The sequence below is a fragment of the Lynx canadensis genome, chromosome A1 (genome assembly GCF_007474595.2).
Source record: "Lynx canadensis isolate LIC74 chromosome A1, mLynCan4.pri.v2, whole genome shotgun sequence".
Taxonomy (NCBI): Eukaryota; Metazoa; Chordata; class Mammalia; order Carnivora; family Felidae; genus Lynx; species Lynx canadensis.
This window is the reverse complement of record NC_044303.2, coordinates 164,506,636-164,523,768: the sequence shown is the minus strand read 5'-3', so window position 1 is coordinate 164,523,768 and position 17,133 is coordinate 164,506,636. Positions and strand designations below refer to the sequence as shown.

At 34.7% G+C, this 17,133-nt stretch overlaps 1 protein-coding gene across 3 annotated transcripts; it reads left to right on the top strand.

Moving 5' to 3' along the window:
- Window positions 1–396: 396 nt before the first annotated feature.
- Window positions 397–15,171, top strand: NUDT12 (nudix hydrolase 12). Of its 3 annotated transcripts, none has more exons than XM_030326046.1 (7): window positions 397–507; window positions 3,171–3,378; window positions 3,941–4,527; window positions 7,880–8,047; window positions 9,362–9,475; window positions 11,901–12,100; window positions 13,079–15,171. In XM_030326046.1, the coding sequence occupies exons 2-7, from the start codon at window positions 3,173–3,175 to the stop codon at window positions 13,187–13,189; spliced, it is 1,386 nt and encodes a 461-aa protein (XP_030181906.1). In that variant the 5' UTR covers window positions 397–507; window positions 3,171–3,172; the 3' UTR covers window positions 13,190–15,171. The 3 variants fall into 3 exon arrangements, with proteins under 3 accessions (XP_030181906.1, XP_030181897.1, XP_030181922.1); XM_030326037.1 differs by having other exon boundaries at window positions 3,167–3,378; XM_030326062.1 differs by lacking the exon at window positions 9,362–9,475 and having other exon boundaries at window positions 3,167–3,378.
- Window positions 15,172–17,133: the final 1,962 nt, after the last annotated feature.

Here is a 17,133-nt window from a genome sequence, read left to right as displayed (position 1 = left end):
TGAGTTTCAGAGGCCCAGAACTTATTTAAGGTCATATACTGGAGTAAGTTGGTCCCGCCAATATGCCAGGTTTATTCAATGCGCAAGTCGACTTTGAACACGCCACTGCATTGAAGCATACAGGAGAGGTTAGGTGACTGGTGTGAAATACTGAAAAACTTAAAACCGTTTCCACACACCTACGGTTTTCCATCGTCCGCACCACACTTCACATGTCTCGGTATGACGGAAAAGGAAAACCAGCCCCTGACTCACCACCAAGAAGCTGGACCTTAACAGCAGTGACCTCCCCGCCCAGGCTCCCGAACGCGTTCACCCCCAAGCCCCTCCCCTTCACGGATCACGCACAGTTTGTGATCCTCAAACTACATTTCCCATAAAACCGTGCGAGGACAGCGAACCTCCGCCGGAAGTCAGGAAGGCTCTTTCCGACGCCGGGAAGAGTGAGCGTGGGGTTTTCCCGGTCTTGCAGCAGTATCCTGCTTTCCTCTATTCTGGTTACCTTTGGTTAGTAACAGCAACGGCAAGTTAGTCGTCCCCGGTGCCCGCTCTGGGTTGGGTGGCCAGTTCTCAGTGCTTTTTGATCTCAGCGCTGTCGGCCTGGCCATGCTGGGTTGTTTGGCGCAGTTTCGGGGTGCGGTGCGGGTGCAGGCGCGGGAGCTTCCCGATGGGGGCCGGGGGCGCAGCCTCTCGGCTGCTGCTGGTTTTCCAGTCCAGTCTTTGAGGTGGGGAAAACAAAATGCTGCTTCAACTGTAGATTCACGTTAAAAGAAGGAATCTCACAGTAATAACAAGAAAAGAAACTATCTCAAGGCATTTAAGCGTTTGGAGAGATCTCGAGTGCGTACGTGTTGCTTGACTGGTTAAATGGCCACCTCGAATGCCCAAGGACGTGGAAATCGTTAAATAATGGGCAGTGACTTCACTGACAGAGCCGTACTTGAACTCTGCCCTGTTTCTTGAGCCATGTGACATTGAGCGAGGCACGGGCCCCTGGACACATCGGTAAAAATAGATGTGGTTTCGTTAAAATCTAAGGCCCTTTTAACCTTCTTTAAACGACCTCTCAGAATGGTCTGTTCTTTTTGGAAAGCAAGGGCGGCATTAAGCTAAATGAATCACCTTATCCTACCTTCAAATCCTTACCTTGTGGGAACCCCGTCAATGAGAAACGAAAAAATATATCCAGCAGCCGAGCTGGATTTCAGATTTTGTGTAATTTTCTGGAATGAGAATCGGTTCTGTTTCTAGATGGCTTTTCTGCCAAAAAAAAAAAAAAACAACTTCCTTTCTCCTGAGAATATTGAATCCTTAAGAACTGTACTGGGGATAGTGAATACTACTATATTTTTGGAGGGCAGTTTTGCACTCTGTCCTGTGGAGTGGCCTCTTGGGAAGGTGAAGAAATGAATGACCTCAGAACGTAAGACAGTAAAATATTGCTTAAAGAAAACCTAACTGAAGAATCTGTGTGATATTTTGTGGAAAATCAATTTACGGGAAAGGCAACTTGGAAGGGAGACCATACATGAGTCAGTAGACGGCAATAATTCAAATAAAGTCCTGGAAAGTTGTAGTTTTTGTTATTGATAATATTCGTAAAGCATTTAGAAATCTCAATATGAAGAGAACAGTGAGATAAATTCTATAGTAAATCAAAAGAAATAAAAAGTTGTTTTCTAATATAGAAATCACTCCTAATTTAAGTTGTAAACATATTTTCACCATTCCTGTGAGTAGTTTTTTAAGCTTTTTGTTTTAATTCCAGTATAGTTAACATACTGTGTTATGTTAGTTTCAAGCGTACAATATTGTGATTCAGCAGTTCTGTACACTATTAAGTGTTCGTCATAAGAGTGCTCTTTAATCCCCATCACCTGTTTACACACACACACACACACACACACACACACCCCTCCCCTTTTGTGAGTAGTCAGATTTGACCTTTTTTATAAGTAGCAGAAAAATACAAACAGGAAAGGTGAACAGTTGATCTTTTTGGCCCATGTTTCCCCTAAATTTTGTTCATACTCCTATAAAATTGATCAGCCAAATTGCATTGTGAGAACACTAGACACAAAAGAAGTCAAAATGTATGGATTATAACCTTTCCTTTTTAGGCTAAATATCTTATTGCTTAAAATGATAGAAGTCTAGTCAGAATCACAAATCAATTCTTAGTAGCATTTCACTAAATGAAAATTCATACCTTAAAAAGTACTTTGTTCTCAGAACATAACTCGTAGAGAACTTAAGCATGAACTGTTTCCACAAAGCATTGCTCAGTCTGTGCCCAACCACATTCAATCCACAATAAGACAATTTTTATAAAGAGGTAGGAAACATTTTCTATATATTTTGTTCTTACTGAAAAAAATGGAGTAACAAAGCAGACAAAGTTAATGGTTTAAATAGTTTCTGTCATTCAAGTTTTGACAAAGTGACCACCAGCACAGTGTTCAATGAGAGATCCAAAATACATGGTCATTTGATTTATGACAAGGATGACAACTGCAGCACAATGGGACAAAGATGGTAATTTCAAGAATGGTGCCAAGTCAAATGGATTATCCATTGGATAAAAATGAATCTTGCTGCTACTTTACACCATGAACAAAAATAGTCCCACGTGGATTATAGAATTAATTGTACAAGGGAATGCAAAAAAGTGTTTTCAAGTGAAACGTAACACAGGTTTCGAATAAATTAGCTGTAGGATCATAATTTTCCTAAAGGCAGGCACCTATTTCTGACAACATTGCCTCTAAGAGAATACTAGTTATCATCTGCTAAAAACCCTCTGACTTGACTTCTGTCTGCTTTAATCCCTCTCATTCCCTTGATCTATATTGAAATCTCTCTGATCTGCCTCAGGTACCTTGACACCCCCTCTCAAGGATATGCCCCTCCATTCTCTTTTATTGCCAAAGATCTTTATACATTGTGTTATACACCCCCCCATGGTGAATTATATTTAAAATTCTCAACTGATAACAATTTTGAAATGTATACTATGATGACAGTTGGCTATAAATGACCTTTTGAAGAGTATATAGCTTTAGAAACCATGCCTATTCTAATTATATCAGCATTCACATAATGTTCTAGCATTGAACAAAAAGCAAATGAAAATGAAAGGTTTTTTTCTATTTTCCTTTTTTTTAAGGAAGAAATGTCTTCTATAAAAAGAAGCCCAAAGCAAGAAATAATTTCCCAGTTTCACTGTTCAGCTGCAGAAGGAGATATTGCCAGGTTAACAGTAATCCTCAGTCATTCTCCATCTCTTCTCAACGAAACTTCTGAAAATGGCTGGACTGCTTTAATGTATGCCGCAAGGAATGGGCACCCAGATGTTGTCCAATTTCTTCTTGACAAAGGGTAAACGTTTTAGGCACTACTACTTGAAGGGCTCTGTGGTTTCATTTCTGGGTTACATATTTCCTTTTAAATTTTTCATGTAGCCATATTTATACCAATAGACTTCTAAATAACTTATTGACCAGTTTTATTATATAAAAACATAGAAAAATACCTAACTAAAAACTTTTAACTTCTTCTATTGAGAGAGGAACCCTTCATACTTAATAACAAAGCAAATTTATGAGTTAGTCTAATCTTTTTCTCCCAGGTAGAAAATGTAGATCTACCCACTATGGCTATCAAGAACCCCTTGTAAAATTGTAATTTCTTCCTATAGCACAGAAAACTTACTGTTTTTTATTTTACAGTTCTCCAAAAATTTTAAATATCTTGCTATCTCTAACTTTGCATCATTTATGATTATGTCTTTTAACCTTCCCATTAGTACATCATGTACAAAAAAAAAAAAAACTTATGTAATAATGATTAGAGGGCTATTATGTGCATCTGGAAATATTTTACTTTAATAAATATTAAAGAAAATTTTTATTTCCTATTTTATTTTTCTTTCCATTTGTAGGTGTGACAGATCCATTGTCAATAAATCAAGGCAGACTGCACTGGACATTGCTAAATTTTGGGGTTATAAGCATATAGCTAACTTACTAGCTAATGCTAAAGGTGGGATGAAGCCTTGGTTCCTAACTAAGGAAGTGGAAGAATGTGAAAATTATTTTAGCAGAACACTATTAGACCGAAAAAGTGAAAAAAGAAATAATTCTGACTGGCTGCTAGCTAAAGAAAGCCATCCAGCCACAGTTTATATCCTTTTCTCAGATTTAAATCCCTTGGTTACTCTAGGTGGCAATAAAGAAAGTTTCCAACAGCCGGAAGTCAGGCTTTGTCAGCTGAGCTACACAGATATAAAAGATTATTTGGCTCAGCCTGAAAAGATCACCTTGATTTTCCTCGGAGTAGAACTTGAAGTGAAGAAAGAGTCATTTAATTATGCTGGAGAAGTCCCAAGAGAAGAAGATGGGTTGGTTGCCTGGTTTGCTCTAGGTATAGATCCTGTTGCTGCTGAAGAATTTAAGCAAAGGCATGAAAATTGTTATTTTCTTCATCCTCCAATGCCAGCTCTTCTGCAGTTGAAAGAAAAAGAAGCTGGTAAGAAGTGAATACGGTTTACTTGTATTGCTAATAATCTGGTTTTGGGAACTGGGTTGGAATTATATGTATCTGCATTTTCTAGGAGGCACACTTTTTTCATCAAGCCATGAAGTTAGGCTATCTTCATTAGAAATTTCCTGAAGTTCTCACTCTAGGGGACTACTCTCCTGAGCAGTTACAGCAGTTCTAATCAGCCAAGATTAGTTTCCCTAGAATTAATCCTACTGCATGCTGGTTTTATTTGATTCTTCACTGAATAATATTAAGCACCTGCTAGACACTGAGCCTGAGGGCAAAGACCTTGACTATTTTGTTTGCTGTTGCTGGGTATGCTAGTTCAGGTGGGATCTTATATGCCATGGTAAGAAATTAGGAGTTTTATTCTAAAGTTCATTTAAATGTTGTAATCTGACCTATGTTTTAAAAAGAAACAAAAAAAACAAAACCCCTCACTCTGCCTGCTTTGTAGATCATGAATTGTAGGTAATTAATTGTGAAGTCAGAAGTCTTATTAGAGGGGATTGAAGGTTACAGTAGCCTAGCTAAGAGATTACAGTGGATTGGGTTGATGGAGAGAAAGGGAGAGTTTGAGATGTTCTGGAGGTAAAATTGATAGGGCTTGATCAGTAGGTTGAGACTACTGTGAGAGAGGATAGTAACCTGAACTACAGCCTGAATGAAGGTGACAGAGGTGGAGAAAGGGGGCATGTTCAAGATATATTTTAGAGAGACAATCATCAGCACTTGTTGATGGATTGGGTTTGGGATATATAACGATGAAGAAAAAAGATCATGAATAATTGCTAGGTTTGAGACTTTAGTAATTTGGTAGGTAGTGATATTTCTTGATAAAATAGCATAGGGTGACAAGTTGAGCAAAGGAAGCAAGACAGACTTGAAAGAAATAAGATTTTAGTTTTGGGCATATTTAGTCTTAGAGAAGGATATTAGAATCTGGAACACAGAGGAGAGGTCTAAACTAGAAATACCCATATGGGAGTCATCAACATGAAAGTGATATTTAAATCTCAGGGAACTACTGAGATTACTTAGAGAATTGAGAGCAAGCAAGAAAAAGCCTTAGAATCACATGTAAATCCCCCTGAATTTTGAAGTCAGGTAGAAACAGAAGAGCCATCAAAGGTATTGTTGACAGTGTGGCTATAACCTAAGAGGAAAACAGGAGAATGCTCATGGAAACCAAGATGGCGGAGTATTTCAAGAGAGTGGTCAAATATACCAAATGCTGTTGAGAATTTGAGTAAGATAGAAAAAGATTTTTTTAAAGGATCTTTGGTTTTAGAATATGAAGCTGTTGATGAATTTAACAAGTGGAATATCAGTGGAGTGGAAGGAATATAAGCTAAATTATGGTTGATTGAAAAGTTAATGGGAGGTAACGAAGAGGTCACTCTCAGTGTCCACCTTCCCTTAAATGTGTGGTAGGCCCTTCCAGAGGCTGCTTAGATGCCTCCTCCCAATGTCTGGATTGATGTGTTTTATTCTTCACATCTGTGGAGAACACGTAATTTTTTATAATAGCACATGCGCACACTCAGGGGAAGCAGAGTAGGAGGGAGAATCTTAAGCAGGCTCCAAGCCCAGCATGAAGACCAATGCAGGGCTTGATCTCACAACCGTGAGATCATGACCTGATCTGAAATCAAGGGTTAGACACCTAACCGACTGAGTCACCCAGGAGCCCCAAAGTTGCACTTTTTTTTAAGTTTATTTATTTGGCGGGGGGGGGGGGGGGGGGGGATGGGCAGAGAGAAGGGGAGAGAGAGAGAATCCCCAGCTGTGCTCTGTCCTGTAAACACAGAACCCAGTGCAGGGCTTGAACTCACCAACCATGAGATATGACCTGAGCTGAAACCAAGAGGCAGACACCTAACCGACTGACCTACCCAACCCTGCACTTTTTAAAGAAAATTTCTTTGTAGCAATATAAGTTTAATATCAGAACGATCTCTCTCTCTCTCTCTCTTTTTTTAATAGTTAAGAAACTGAGGACCTTTCATTCATTTAGTGTGTAAACTTACATAGTTACTGTAACCTCTTCGTGCTTCATTTTCCTCCTTCAGGAAAAGATAATAATAGTACCTATATCATTGCTCTAACCATTAAATAAGATGATGTAACCCATTGAGTTGCTTTTTATTTCACATAAAATATATTTGTATTATTTGTCATTCATACTATCCATCCATACCACACTATCCTCTGTTTCAGGTAGTCCAATAAAAATATACCTGTTTTCTTCATTCATTCATTCATTCATACATACATACATACATACATACATACATAAAATCATGTATACAAACATCTTTGCATGATGCTTGGCATATAGTATGTACTCAATAAATATTAGCTTGTCTTATTGAAACAATATTGAAATAATGTAGATATTTAGCATAAATTACATACTACAAGGTAATGTAGTAGACAAATATTTAATGTTGCCTGTGGTTCATTGAATTTCAGTATTACATTTATTTTTATGTATGGTTTATTAGTTTTTGTTTCCCAGTTTAAAATATTGTTATTTATGGTTATTTTGCTTATTTCAAAAATCCTTAGACCAAATAATGTATTTTAGGGAGAGCAAGTTTGTCAGGCAAATGCAAATGTAGCATTTCCAGTTTTATTGCTTCAGTTGTAATATTTCTGGTCAGGCCATATTCTTTTTTGAAATACCAGGGTATCTAGCCAAAGTATATATATACTAAGATTTTTTTCTTGTAGGCATTTTTTTTCATGAACAAAGTTAACCATGAATGTTATAAATACAGTATTTTTTTAACATTCCATTAAGTTTCCAGTTGTAAACAGGATATGTTTCACAGTGACAAGGAGCAGTAGTTTAATCACCCAGGAAAAGAGAAGTTCCTACAGTTTCCTACTAATATTTTTTTTTTATATAGTCCAAGTCTAAATTAGGAACTGGCTTTGTAATGTATTTTTTGTAAAAGTCACTATTATAAAGTCAATTTTTATAAAATCACTATACACTAGAATCTTGTATATCCAAAATTTAAAAATCATCTATAGTAAAAGCCTGAGGTAATATAGTATATAAGATAGATGTCAGTACATCTGTGTTATATGAGAATTGTATTTATTAGTTCATATTAAAGTTAAATCTAATTTTCATTTGTCATCTGTTGGATTAAATCTTTTACTTTAAAAGAAATATACACATCATAAAAATAGGAATACTAACATCCTTGATCACAGAGCTACTCAGAAAATATAGAGTATGCCTTTACTGACTTAACATTTTACTTTGATATTAATTTGTTTATGGTTTATCACAGAATTAAAACTTTTTATGCTTCTCTTAAAGGGGTTGTAGCTCAAGCAAGATCTGTTCTTGCCTGGCACAGTCGATATAAGTTCTGCCCAACGTGTGGAAGTACAACTAAAATCGAAGAAGGTGGCTACAAAAGAGTATGCTTAAAAGAAGGCTGTCCTAGCCTCCACGGTGTTCACAATACATCCTATCCAAGAGTTGGTAAGCCTTTTCATCTACAGTGAAATCTCAGCCATCTGGAATCTTAGGGAATAAGACATTCTCTGAAGACAAGATTTTGAGTTGTTCAGGGGTATACCTTTTTATTAAAAGTATGTTTAACTCTTAAGACTACAAGTATGTTGGGGCGCCTGGGTGGCGCAGTCGGTTAAGCGTCCGACTTCAGCCAGGTCACGATCTCGCGGTCTGTGAGTTCGAGCCCCGCGTCAGGCTCTGGGCTGATGGCTCAGAGCCTGGAGCCTGTTTCCCATTCTGTGTCTCCCTCTCTCTCTGGCCCTCCCCCGTTCATGCTCTGTCTCTCTCTCTGTCCCAAAAATAAATAAACGTTGAAAAAAAAATTTTTTTTAAAAATAAAAATAAAAATAAAAAAAAGACTACAAGTATGTATACTTTCATGACTTTTAAGTAAGGGACTTTGTATATAATTAACTCCTAGTTAAGAAATGGCTAATCAATACGAATTTGATGTATTAAAATAGGTGATTTCAAAAGTCCACCAATCTGGATCCATGTAGTGCAGAAACAAACAAACAAAAAAAGCCCCAACATTTCAGTGCCTGTTTGAGGCATCACCAAAGCAGTAAAACTAGCTTTTCATCACTGCTGGTGTCTGCCTCCTGCTCTCCTCCTTCTAATTGCTGCTTTGGAGTCTCCTGTAGGTTTGGAAATCTGAGAACCTAGTCCTTTAAAACTTGTGGAAAAAAAATAGATAGTCTGAGCAATATCTGAGCAGGTCTCCTGGTAGTAAAGTGCATGACTTGGTGAACCCTGTTTTCATTGCTCAGGAGCATTTTACATTTGATTCCTGTTCTCAGTCATGACCTAGTGGATTAGTGACTTCTGGGAAATAAACTGTTACTTAATTTAAATTTTATTTTTTTTAATGGCTTAAAATTTAATCATAGAGCCACATTAGCTTTTAAAAACATTTTGTTCAGGATTAGTATGGAAGGGAGAGGGAAATTCACATTTACATAGTAAAATTTGTATTTTCTTTATGCCATGTAATATCTTCTGTAACTTTTTTATAATTGAAAAATAACAATATGCCTAGCATACCATAAGTATATAATAATTGTTGCTATTTAGAAGACAGAAATGGTCTTCCTTTAGTTTATAATATTCTGTGCAATTTCCCTGAAATACTTTGTCATCAGGCAGAAAGAAACAATCACATAACTAGACAAGAGTCTTGTTCTAGGAGATACAACTTATTATAGTATTCGACAGTGATTTTACACAATGAGTCTAAATTATTTTTTTCTATCATTCATTCATCTTATTTTTAAAAAACAGATCCCGTGGTAATCATGCAAGTTATTCATCCAGATGGGACCAAATGCCTTTTAGGCAGGCAGAAAAGATTTCCCCCAGGCATGTTTACTTGCCTTGCTGGATTTATTGAACCTGGTAAGCCTTTTTCTTCATAACTTTAATTTTCTTTTAACTTATAATTCACAAATAAAAATTTTAGATAGCATTTGACAAATGCTCGTGCTATGAAATTGGGATCTTTTTAAATTATTTTTCTGTGCATTGTAAGTGGTATAATTTTGTTTTTACTAGATTAATTTGGTTTTGATAATTCAACATTTCTTCTTTAATATATTACTATTACACAAGGTATCTGTATCACTTACACCTCACTGGACTCAACTGTGTCACCTTTTCAAAGAGGCCTTCTCAGGTAGCCCCAAATACATTAGTTAGCTTCGTACCCTACATTCACAATTCTGTCATCCTGCCTGACTTTTCCCTACAGCACTCATCACCACCTGACATGGTATATATGTATGTATTATCTTATGTATGTTTGTAGCTGTTTATCTATCTACTTATTTATTATCTACTCACACCAGAAAGTAAGTTCCATAAGGGCTAGGACCTTACTTCATTCATAGTTGTAGCCCAAACCCTTAGAACAGTGCCTTATATATATTATATATACTAAGAGTTCAATAAATAATTTGTGGAGTAAATGATAATTAATATACATGTTTAATCTTAACTTCCAGTATTAACCTGCACTAGTAATAATAGTAAACATACATTGTGCCACTCTGTTTCGAAGGCTTTCCATATATTGAATCATATGATCCTTATACAGCTTTATAAAATAGGTACTATTACAGCAGTTTTACAGATGGGGCACTAAGGTACAGGAGCTGGATAACTTGCCCAAGATCAAATAGCTAGTGAGTGGGTAGGGCAGAGATACAAACCTGGACATTTTGGCTGAGTCCATGCTGTTAATCACTCTGCTGTCTCTAATAACTCTAGACTGTTTTTTTAACTGCTGTGTACCATTTTATTTATAAATAGTATTCAACTTACCCATTCTGCTGTTGGATGTTTAGTTTATATCAGAGTTTCTGCTATTGTAAACACCCCCAAGAATATTCTTATGTTACTACTTGTGCACATTTGCAAGAGTCATGAAGGGTTTAAACTTGAGAATAGAATTGCTAACTCATAGTATATGAGAATCCTAACCTTTTGTAGATGTTGCCAAGTTGTTTTCTGAAGTGTCTCTACCAATTTACACTCTTTCTAACAGCATATGAAATGTTCTGTTATTCCACATCTTCACTAAGTTAGGATTTTCATACTTTATAATTTGCCATTCTGATGGGTATGAAATAATGTCACTGTAGTTTTCATTACTGTGCTGATGGAGCATCATTTTCAAATGTGTTTTAGCCATCCAATTTTCATTTTCTCTGAATTTTGCATGTTTATATTCTTTGTCTAATTTTGTTTTGGTTGTTTACTTTTTTTTCTATTTTACGAGTTTTACAGTATGCTAATCTATAACTATGGTCTTGCAAATATCTTAATGCTAGTCTATGACTTACCTTTCCACTATATTTTTTGGTGAACATAAGTTGTTAATTTTAATATAGGAAATATATATTCGTCTATTTCAATTTTTTTTAATGTTTTTGATTTTTATTTTTGAGAGACAGAGTGAGACAGAGCACACGCAGGGCAGGGGCAGAGAGACAGGGAGACGCAGAATCTCAGGCAGGCTCCAGGCTCTGAGCTGTCAGCACAGAGCCCAATGTGGGGCTCCAGCACACAAACCATGAGATCATGGCCTGAGCCAAAGTCTGACATTTAACCAACTGCACCACCCAGATGCCCTTATATAAATCTATTTCAAATAAAAAGCTACATTTAAATAGCAAAATATTTTTAAACTTTCAGATAAACTTAACTTAGAAACCTTTATTCTACTTCTCAATTCCAACAAATCAGAAATATAAAGTATATTTATAGGCATTATTTAACATAGCTGAGTCAACAGTCCTCTAGAAGAACAAAAACATTTAGAAAGAAAAAATACTTTCATTTTCTGTGGTTTTTAGAATTGTAGTTTTATGTGGTCTTCAACTCTTTTGAGAAAAGTTATCTGCAATGATTTTTTGACAACATAAAAGAAATTTCTTACATAAGAAATTTTAGCCTTTTATAAAAATCTTGTAATAATAATTTGTAACTATTTAGTGATAATAAATAAATGAGATAATATATAAAATGCTTGCATAATGTTTAGCCAATATCAGTGCTGGATAGTTGTAGATGTTACAATTGTTACAGTGTAACTAAAAATTTGGACCCTTTAGAAAGGTATTATGGAATCTTGATTATTCATGTGGTCATATACTAAAAGAAATCATGTTTTCTTGAATTCCAGTCTAGTTTTAGGCTCTGCATTCTGATTCTTTGAATTGGGTTTCTGTCCAAAGTGATTTCCAAATGTTTGAACCATTCAGAGCACAAAATGTCTAGGAGATGTTCATCAGCTACTTGTTCTTTTGCCCTATTTGATTAGGAGAGACAATAGAAGATGCTGTTCGGAGAGAAGTAGAAGAGGAAAGTGGAGTCAAAGTTGGCCATGTTCAGTATGTCTCTTGTCAGCCATGGCCAATGCCCTCCTCCTTAATGATTGGTTGCTTAGCTGTGGCAGTGTCTACAGAAATTAAAGTTGACAAGAATGAAATAGAGGATGCCCGCTGGTTCACTAGAGAACAGGTAAAGTTCAATTTAATTTCCTTCTTCTATTGATTGTTCTCTGACTGTATCAGTTTGGGCATGCAGCAAGGATATATGTTTTCAACAACTTGAATGAATGGCTATGGCCCACTCATCATGCATGGATTACAATGTAATTGATGTGTCCTATGTTAACTCATTCTGTGGGAGTCTTCTAGTTGATGATTCTGTGCCTTTTTCTAATTTCAAATGCCAATCCTTCAGATTAATGATACCTTTCAATGGACTTAAAATAGGTAAACATTATTTCAAAGATGAAAAATAGGAATATTATTCTTAACCTTTTTATATTTTAGTTTACAGCATTAAAACAAGTAGCTCTCAAAAAATATCAATACAAATGCTTAAAATTTTTGAAAAGTTCTTGTTCATTTTAAAATGTGCTTAAGGACAAGAATAAAAAAACTATATAACAAAGATACACTCACAAGAACTTTTTAAAACATTATCCTCCAGTACTAGAAGGCAAGATAAACTACTTATCTGTGTTTTGCATGACCTAACGTATTTGTGTAGAAAAAAAATGGATACACTATTAGTAGTGAAGACCTGAAATCTTTTCTGACTTTGCCTAAACAAAATTAATTTTATTTTATGCTCAACCTCAAAAAGTAGAAATCAGATTTTTTTTTTCAAAATTTTATAAAAGGGAACCCATTCCAAAAGTTGACTTCACTTTGAAAATAAATGTGGAGCATATACTTTTCTTTTTTGTGACCTTACTTTCATAAGAGAATATGTCTTTCTGGAATATTTTGTTAAATTGAATCACTAACTCATTGAATCTACTAAAATTACTGTACTAAATTTTGCATGTTGAACTTGGGTGTTGTCACTTTCTCCTGTTGTTATTCACTGTAAAAATCATCATGTTTAATTGGATTGTATAAGCATAAGAATAGTATTTAAGTGTGACAGTGTTGAAATCCTAATACATTTTATTATGGTATATTTTAGGTTGTGGATGTTCTGACCAAAGGGAAGCAGCAGGCATTCTTTGTGCCACCAAGCCGAGCTATTGCACATCAATTAATCAAACACTGGATTGGAATGAACCCCAATCTCTAAATCAAATAACTAGACTTTGAATATTAATTGACTTCTAATACCACTTATTCCTCAAGTGAGAATAGAAATATCTGGTGCTTTTTAGAATGTCACAACACAAAATACCATACTAGGATTCAGAAATATTTTCAACATGTACTTTCCATCTTAACCATAGAATTTGTATTTTTATAAAATACAACACTGCCTCAGATTTTTTTAAATCTGAGTTAGCCTTCTCCAAACATTTTTTTGATTGTGCTTCACAGTTCTGTCTCACTAAACCATATTTCTAATAAAAAAAAAAATCATGTTGTAAAGATATATGTTCTAAAAATGTAAACAAACCTGAATTCCAGTGCCTCTTTTAAGCATTAGACCAATCACTATATTTCTATTGTTGATAAATGAGACAAAATAATTTTAATGAATTTTAAGCTTCATTTTCAGTCTTTTTATTACTACAAAGATTCTTTCAGTTGTCAGTAGCTGATTTTTGCTCACTTCCCATTGTATTCCATTTTTTGTTCTGGCTCCTTTGTTCTAGCAGTGGTGCTATTATAGTGTTGCCACTAGTCGGCTTTGATCAGTGTTAAGAATTTTCTACCTTAACAACTGCAGTGATCAGAATATTGTGCCTTCATGGAAGGAGACCTTAAGTGAGAGCGTACCACTGTGTATGCGACTTCCCCCTGAAACCTAAAATCAATTAATCTATCTGTTATACTCAAAGTTGTTCTTAAGACAAATCAGAATTCTCTGCTTTTTCACTGAAATTAAATGTATTTGAAAGGAATTCACCTCAAAAATCAGATGCGAAATATTTCCCAGATTTACATATTCAATAAAAACACTGGCTTTATGTCATTTTGTGATAAGGGATATATCTGCATTAGCAAAAAATTATGTAATCATTATTAATATTAAACTCAAATGCAACATTTTGATTTTAGCCCTCTTTCAGCGTATTCTAAGAAGCCTTTATAAAATAAGTGTATTTTAGAACTGAATCAGAGGAAAATAGTAATTCACAATTTTGTAACATAGAACTGTCATATTTTAAGACTGTTTTGAAATTAAGTCTATAAATGTATAAACTTATATAATTTGTTTATTATGTTAGAACTGGAAGAGATCTTAAGGATAATATATGTAGTTCAGTGACATTCTTTTATAGATAAGGAAAAAGAAATCCTGAAAGATGAATTTAACTAATTTAATCAATTAAAGGTGAATCAACTAATTAATCAATGAAAGTTACACAATTACAACTTACTATTGTTAATACAATTAATTGTAATTACAGTTAAATAACTTAATTTTAACGGTCTGTACTGGATAGCCCACTGCAAGACTCTCCCTCTAATAGGAAGTAGAAACTACTACTAAAAATATAGGTAGAATAAATTATAATAAGGGATGATAAGAACAAATTTAATTTACCAAATATTGTTAATTACAATTTTAGATACTAAAATCATTTAACTTAAATATCATTTTCTTAGATAAAACTTTCCTGATGAACAATGATTTTCTTAGTAATTGAAGAAAGCTGATTGGTATCAAGACTGTAGACAAAATTGACTTACATTGGACATTTAGATACATAATAAAATTTAAACTTCATAAGTAAGTAGAAAATTATGTGCCTTGATTATTATTAAGTATGATGACTTGGGGTTCAGTTTTACTCCAAATGTACTTAGAGAATCTAAGATTACATCGCAGAGTTCTAGGTTTCCATGTTCAGATAGTAAAATAAAATACAAAATATCAACAAAATGTAGTTATGAATTCAGTTTCAGATAATTAATCCTATACCCAGGGAAAATCATTAAGTATAAATTATTAGTAATAATCATTTTTAACATTGCTTACCTCTAAGAGGTGAATAGTTATATGTAAATAAAAAGAATAGCAAAGAAATGGTAAAGGTTCAAGTACCATGAATGTATTCTAATGGAAATGAAGGTAACAATACATTAAAATATTTATCTATTTTCTGTTTTGTGTTATGTATTTTTTAATGTTTTGATAAATGTTTTCTGAAACTGAAAAAAGCCCAATTTCAGTCATCCTCTCTTGTTTAATGATGTGTAAACAATGCTAACAGCTCAGAGCCTGAAGCCTGCTTCGGATTTGGTGTCCCCCTCTCTCTGCCCCTCCCCCACTCATGCACATGCGCGTGCTCTCTCTCTCTCAATAAATAAACATTAAAAAAATGTTTTTAAGTAGCCATATTTGGAAGACAGTTTTTATTTTAGGTCATATGTATATTTATATACACATACATATATATAGTCAATTTTTTATCTTCAGATATGAAGTTATTTGTCTAGTCTAATATCTATTATTACTTGTCTCATATTACTAGTCTTTGCATTTTGTATTTTTCACTGTTTACTGTTCTTGGAAGGGCTAGAAGAATTAGAAGCCTACATGTTTCATTTAGTTGGAAAAATGATTTAAGTAACTCTTTCAAAGAACAAGTTGGAGATTTGAATGAAGACAGAAAAGAATGGAACAACAGAGGGTAAGACCATGAGGTGTTTGGTGTTGGTTCTAAAACTGTTGCTAATGCGTATACTGCAAAATAGCAGGTGAAAATGTTCTATGAAACAAATCCATCAATTATTTAGAATAAAATCTCCCCAATGCAAATTTTATTAGGGATGAGAACCAACTATTAGATTCTGAATGTGAATATATATATATGAACATACATATATGTACATATATATAAATATATATGTATTCATGTTCACATATTGCTGAATAGGTAGGAGTGATAGAAGTTGCACTTTAAAGGCCTATTTCTCTCTAGTAGAAAAATATCTAGGACAAAGTATTCCAAAGTGCAAAATTAGGTTTATCTGTTTACAATGTAAAAGAGGTAGGTCTTGAGGCAAACCAGAAGTACTTGCAAATGGGTGGAAAAAGAGGGTGAGAGAATTTGACTTCAGTGCAGGTAGAGGCTGCTCCATAAGGGGTTCAAATGCTTGGGAGCTTTGACACCACAGGGGTGGATGAGAGGCAGAGAGGGTGTATTTCCAGGAGACAGGGATAACGTCGCCTAAAGCCTGCATCTTCAAAAAGTCTCACCAGTCAAGAGAGAAATGAAAAGGAGTTCTTTTTGTGAAAATACACTCAATGCAGAAAAAAAATTTTTTTTCCCCTACACCACGCCTTGTCCTTTTTCTTCCAGGACACTCAGGTAGAATTCAAAACAGTTTCTATAAAAGCAAGTGCAGTTTGTTATCATCTACAATGGATTTTCAGATGATTCATTTTATTTGCCCGAAGTAGAATGGTCAAAAGGAAAGTTATTCAGGTAATAAAGATGGCATAGGAAAATGGGTAATCAGGAATATGAATTCTTTTATTGTTTGGAAAAATATTTTCTCAACTATAAAATAAACATTTGAACATGTTAACTGGGCTAGCAGGCAAATTCCTCATTCTATTTTCACTTAAAGGTATCTACATATAATTGTACTCCTTGGTAGAAGTAGCACTTTTAACTTTATTCCTTCAAGAATACTATGTTTCCCTTTTCTGGCTATGCATACAAGCCATAAATGGACATTTCTCCCTTCACAATTCCCATTATAATGATGTTGTACAGAATAGCGGGGGCAGGTGTGGAATTTTAAAACATTTTAAGTTAAAAAAGCAGACTTTCTGCTAATGGAGACTTTTTTTCATTCTAACTAGTCTGAGAAGAGACAGACAAAATCTAGCATGAGGAACAAAAAAAAGTTCTGGCTTTCCAGTCCCTGGCTCGTGGAAACTATACCAGACCAACTCCCTGTCTCACCTCTGATGGATTAAGAACATTCTAAACACTTAATTTGTGAGGTAGTTTCATTTTTACTAAGGTAAATGTTCCACCCAGAAGTAGAAATTGAAACTAGTACTCATATCTATTTTAGAACAGTGTAAGTGGATAAATGATGTAGTCTGGT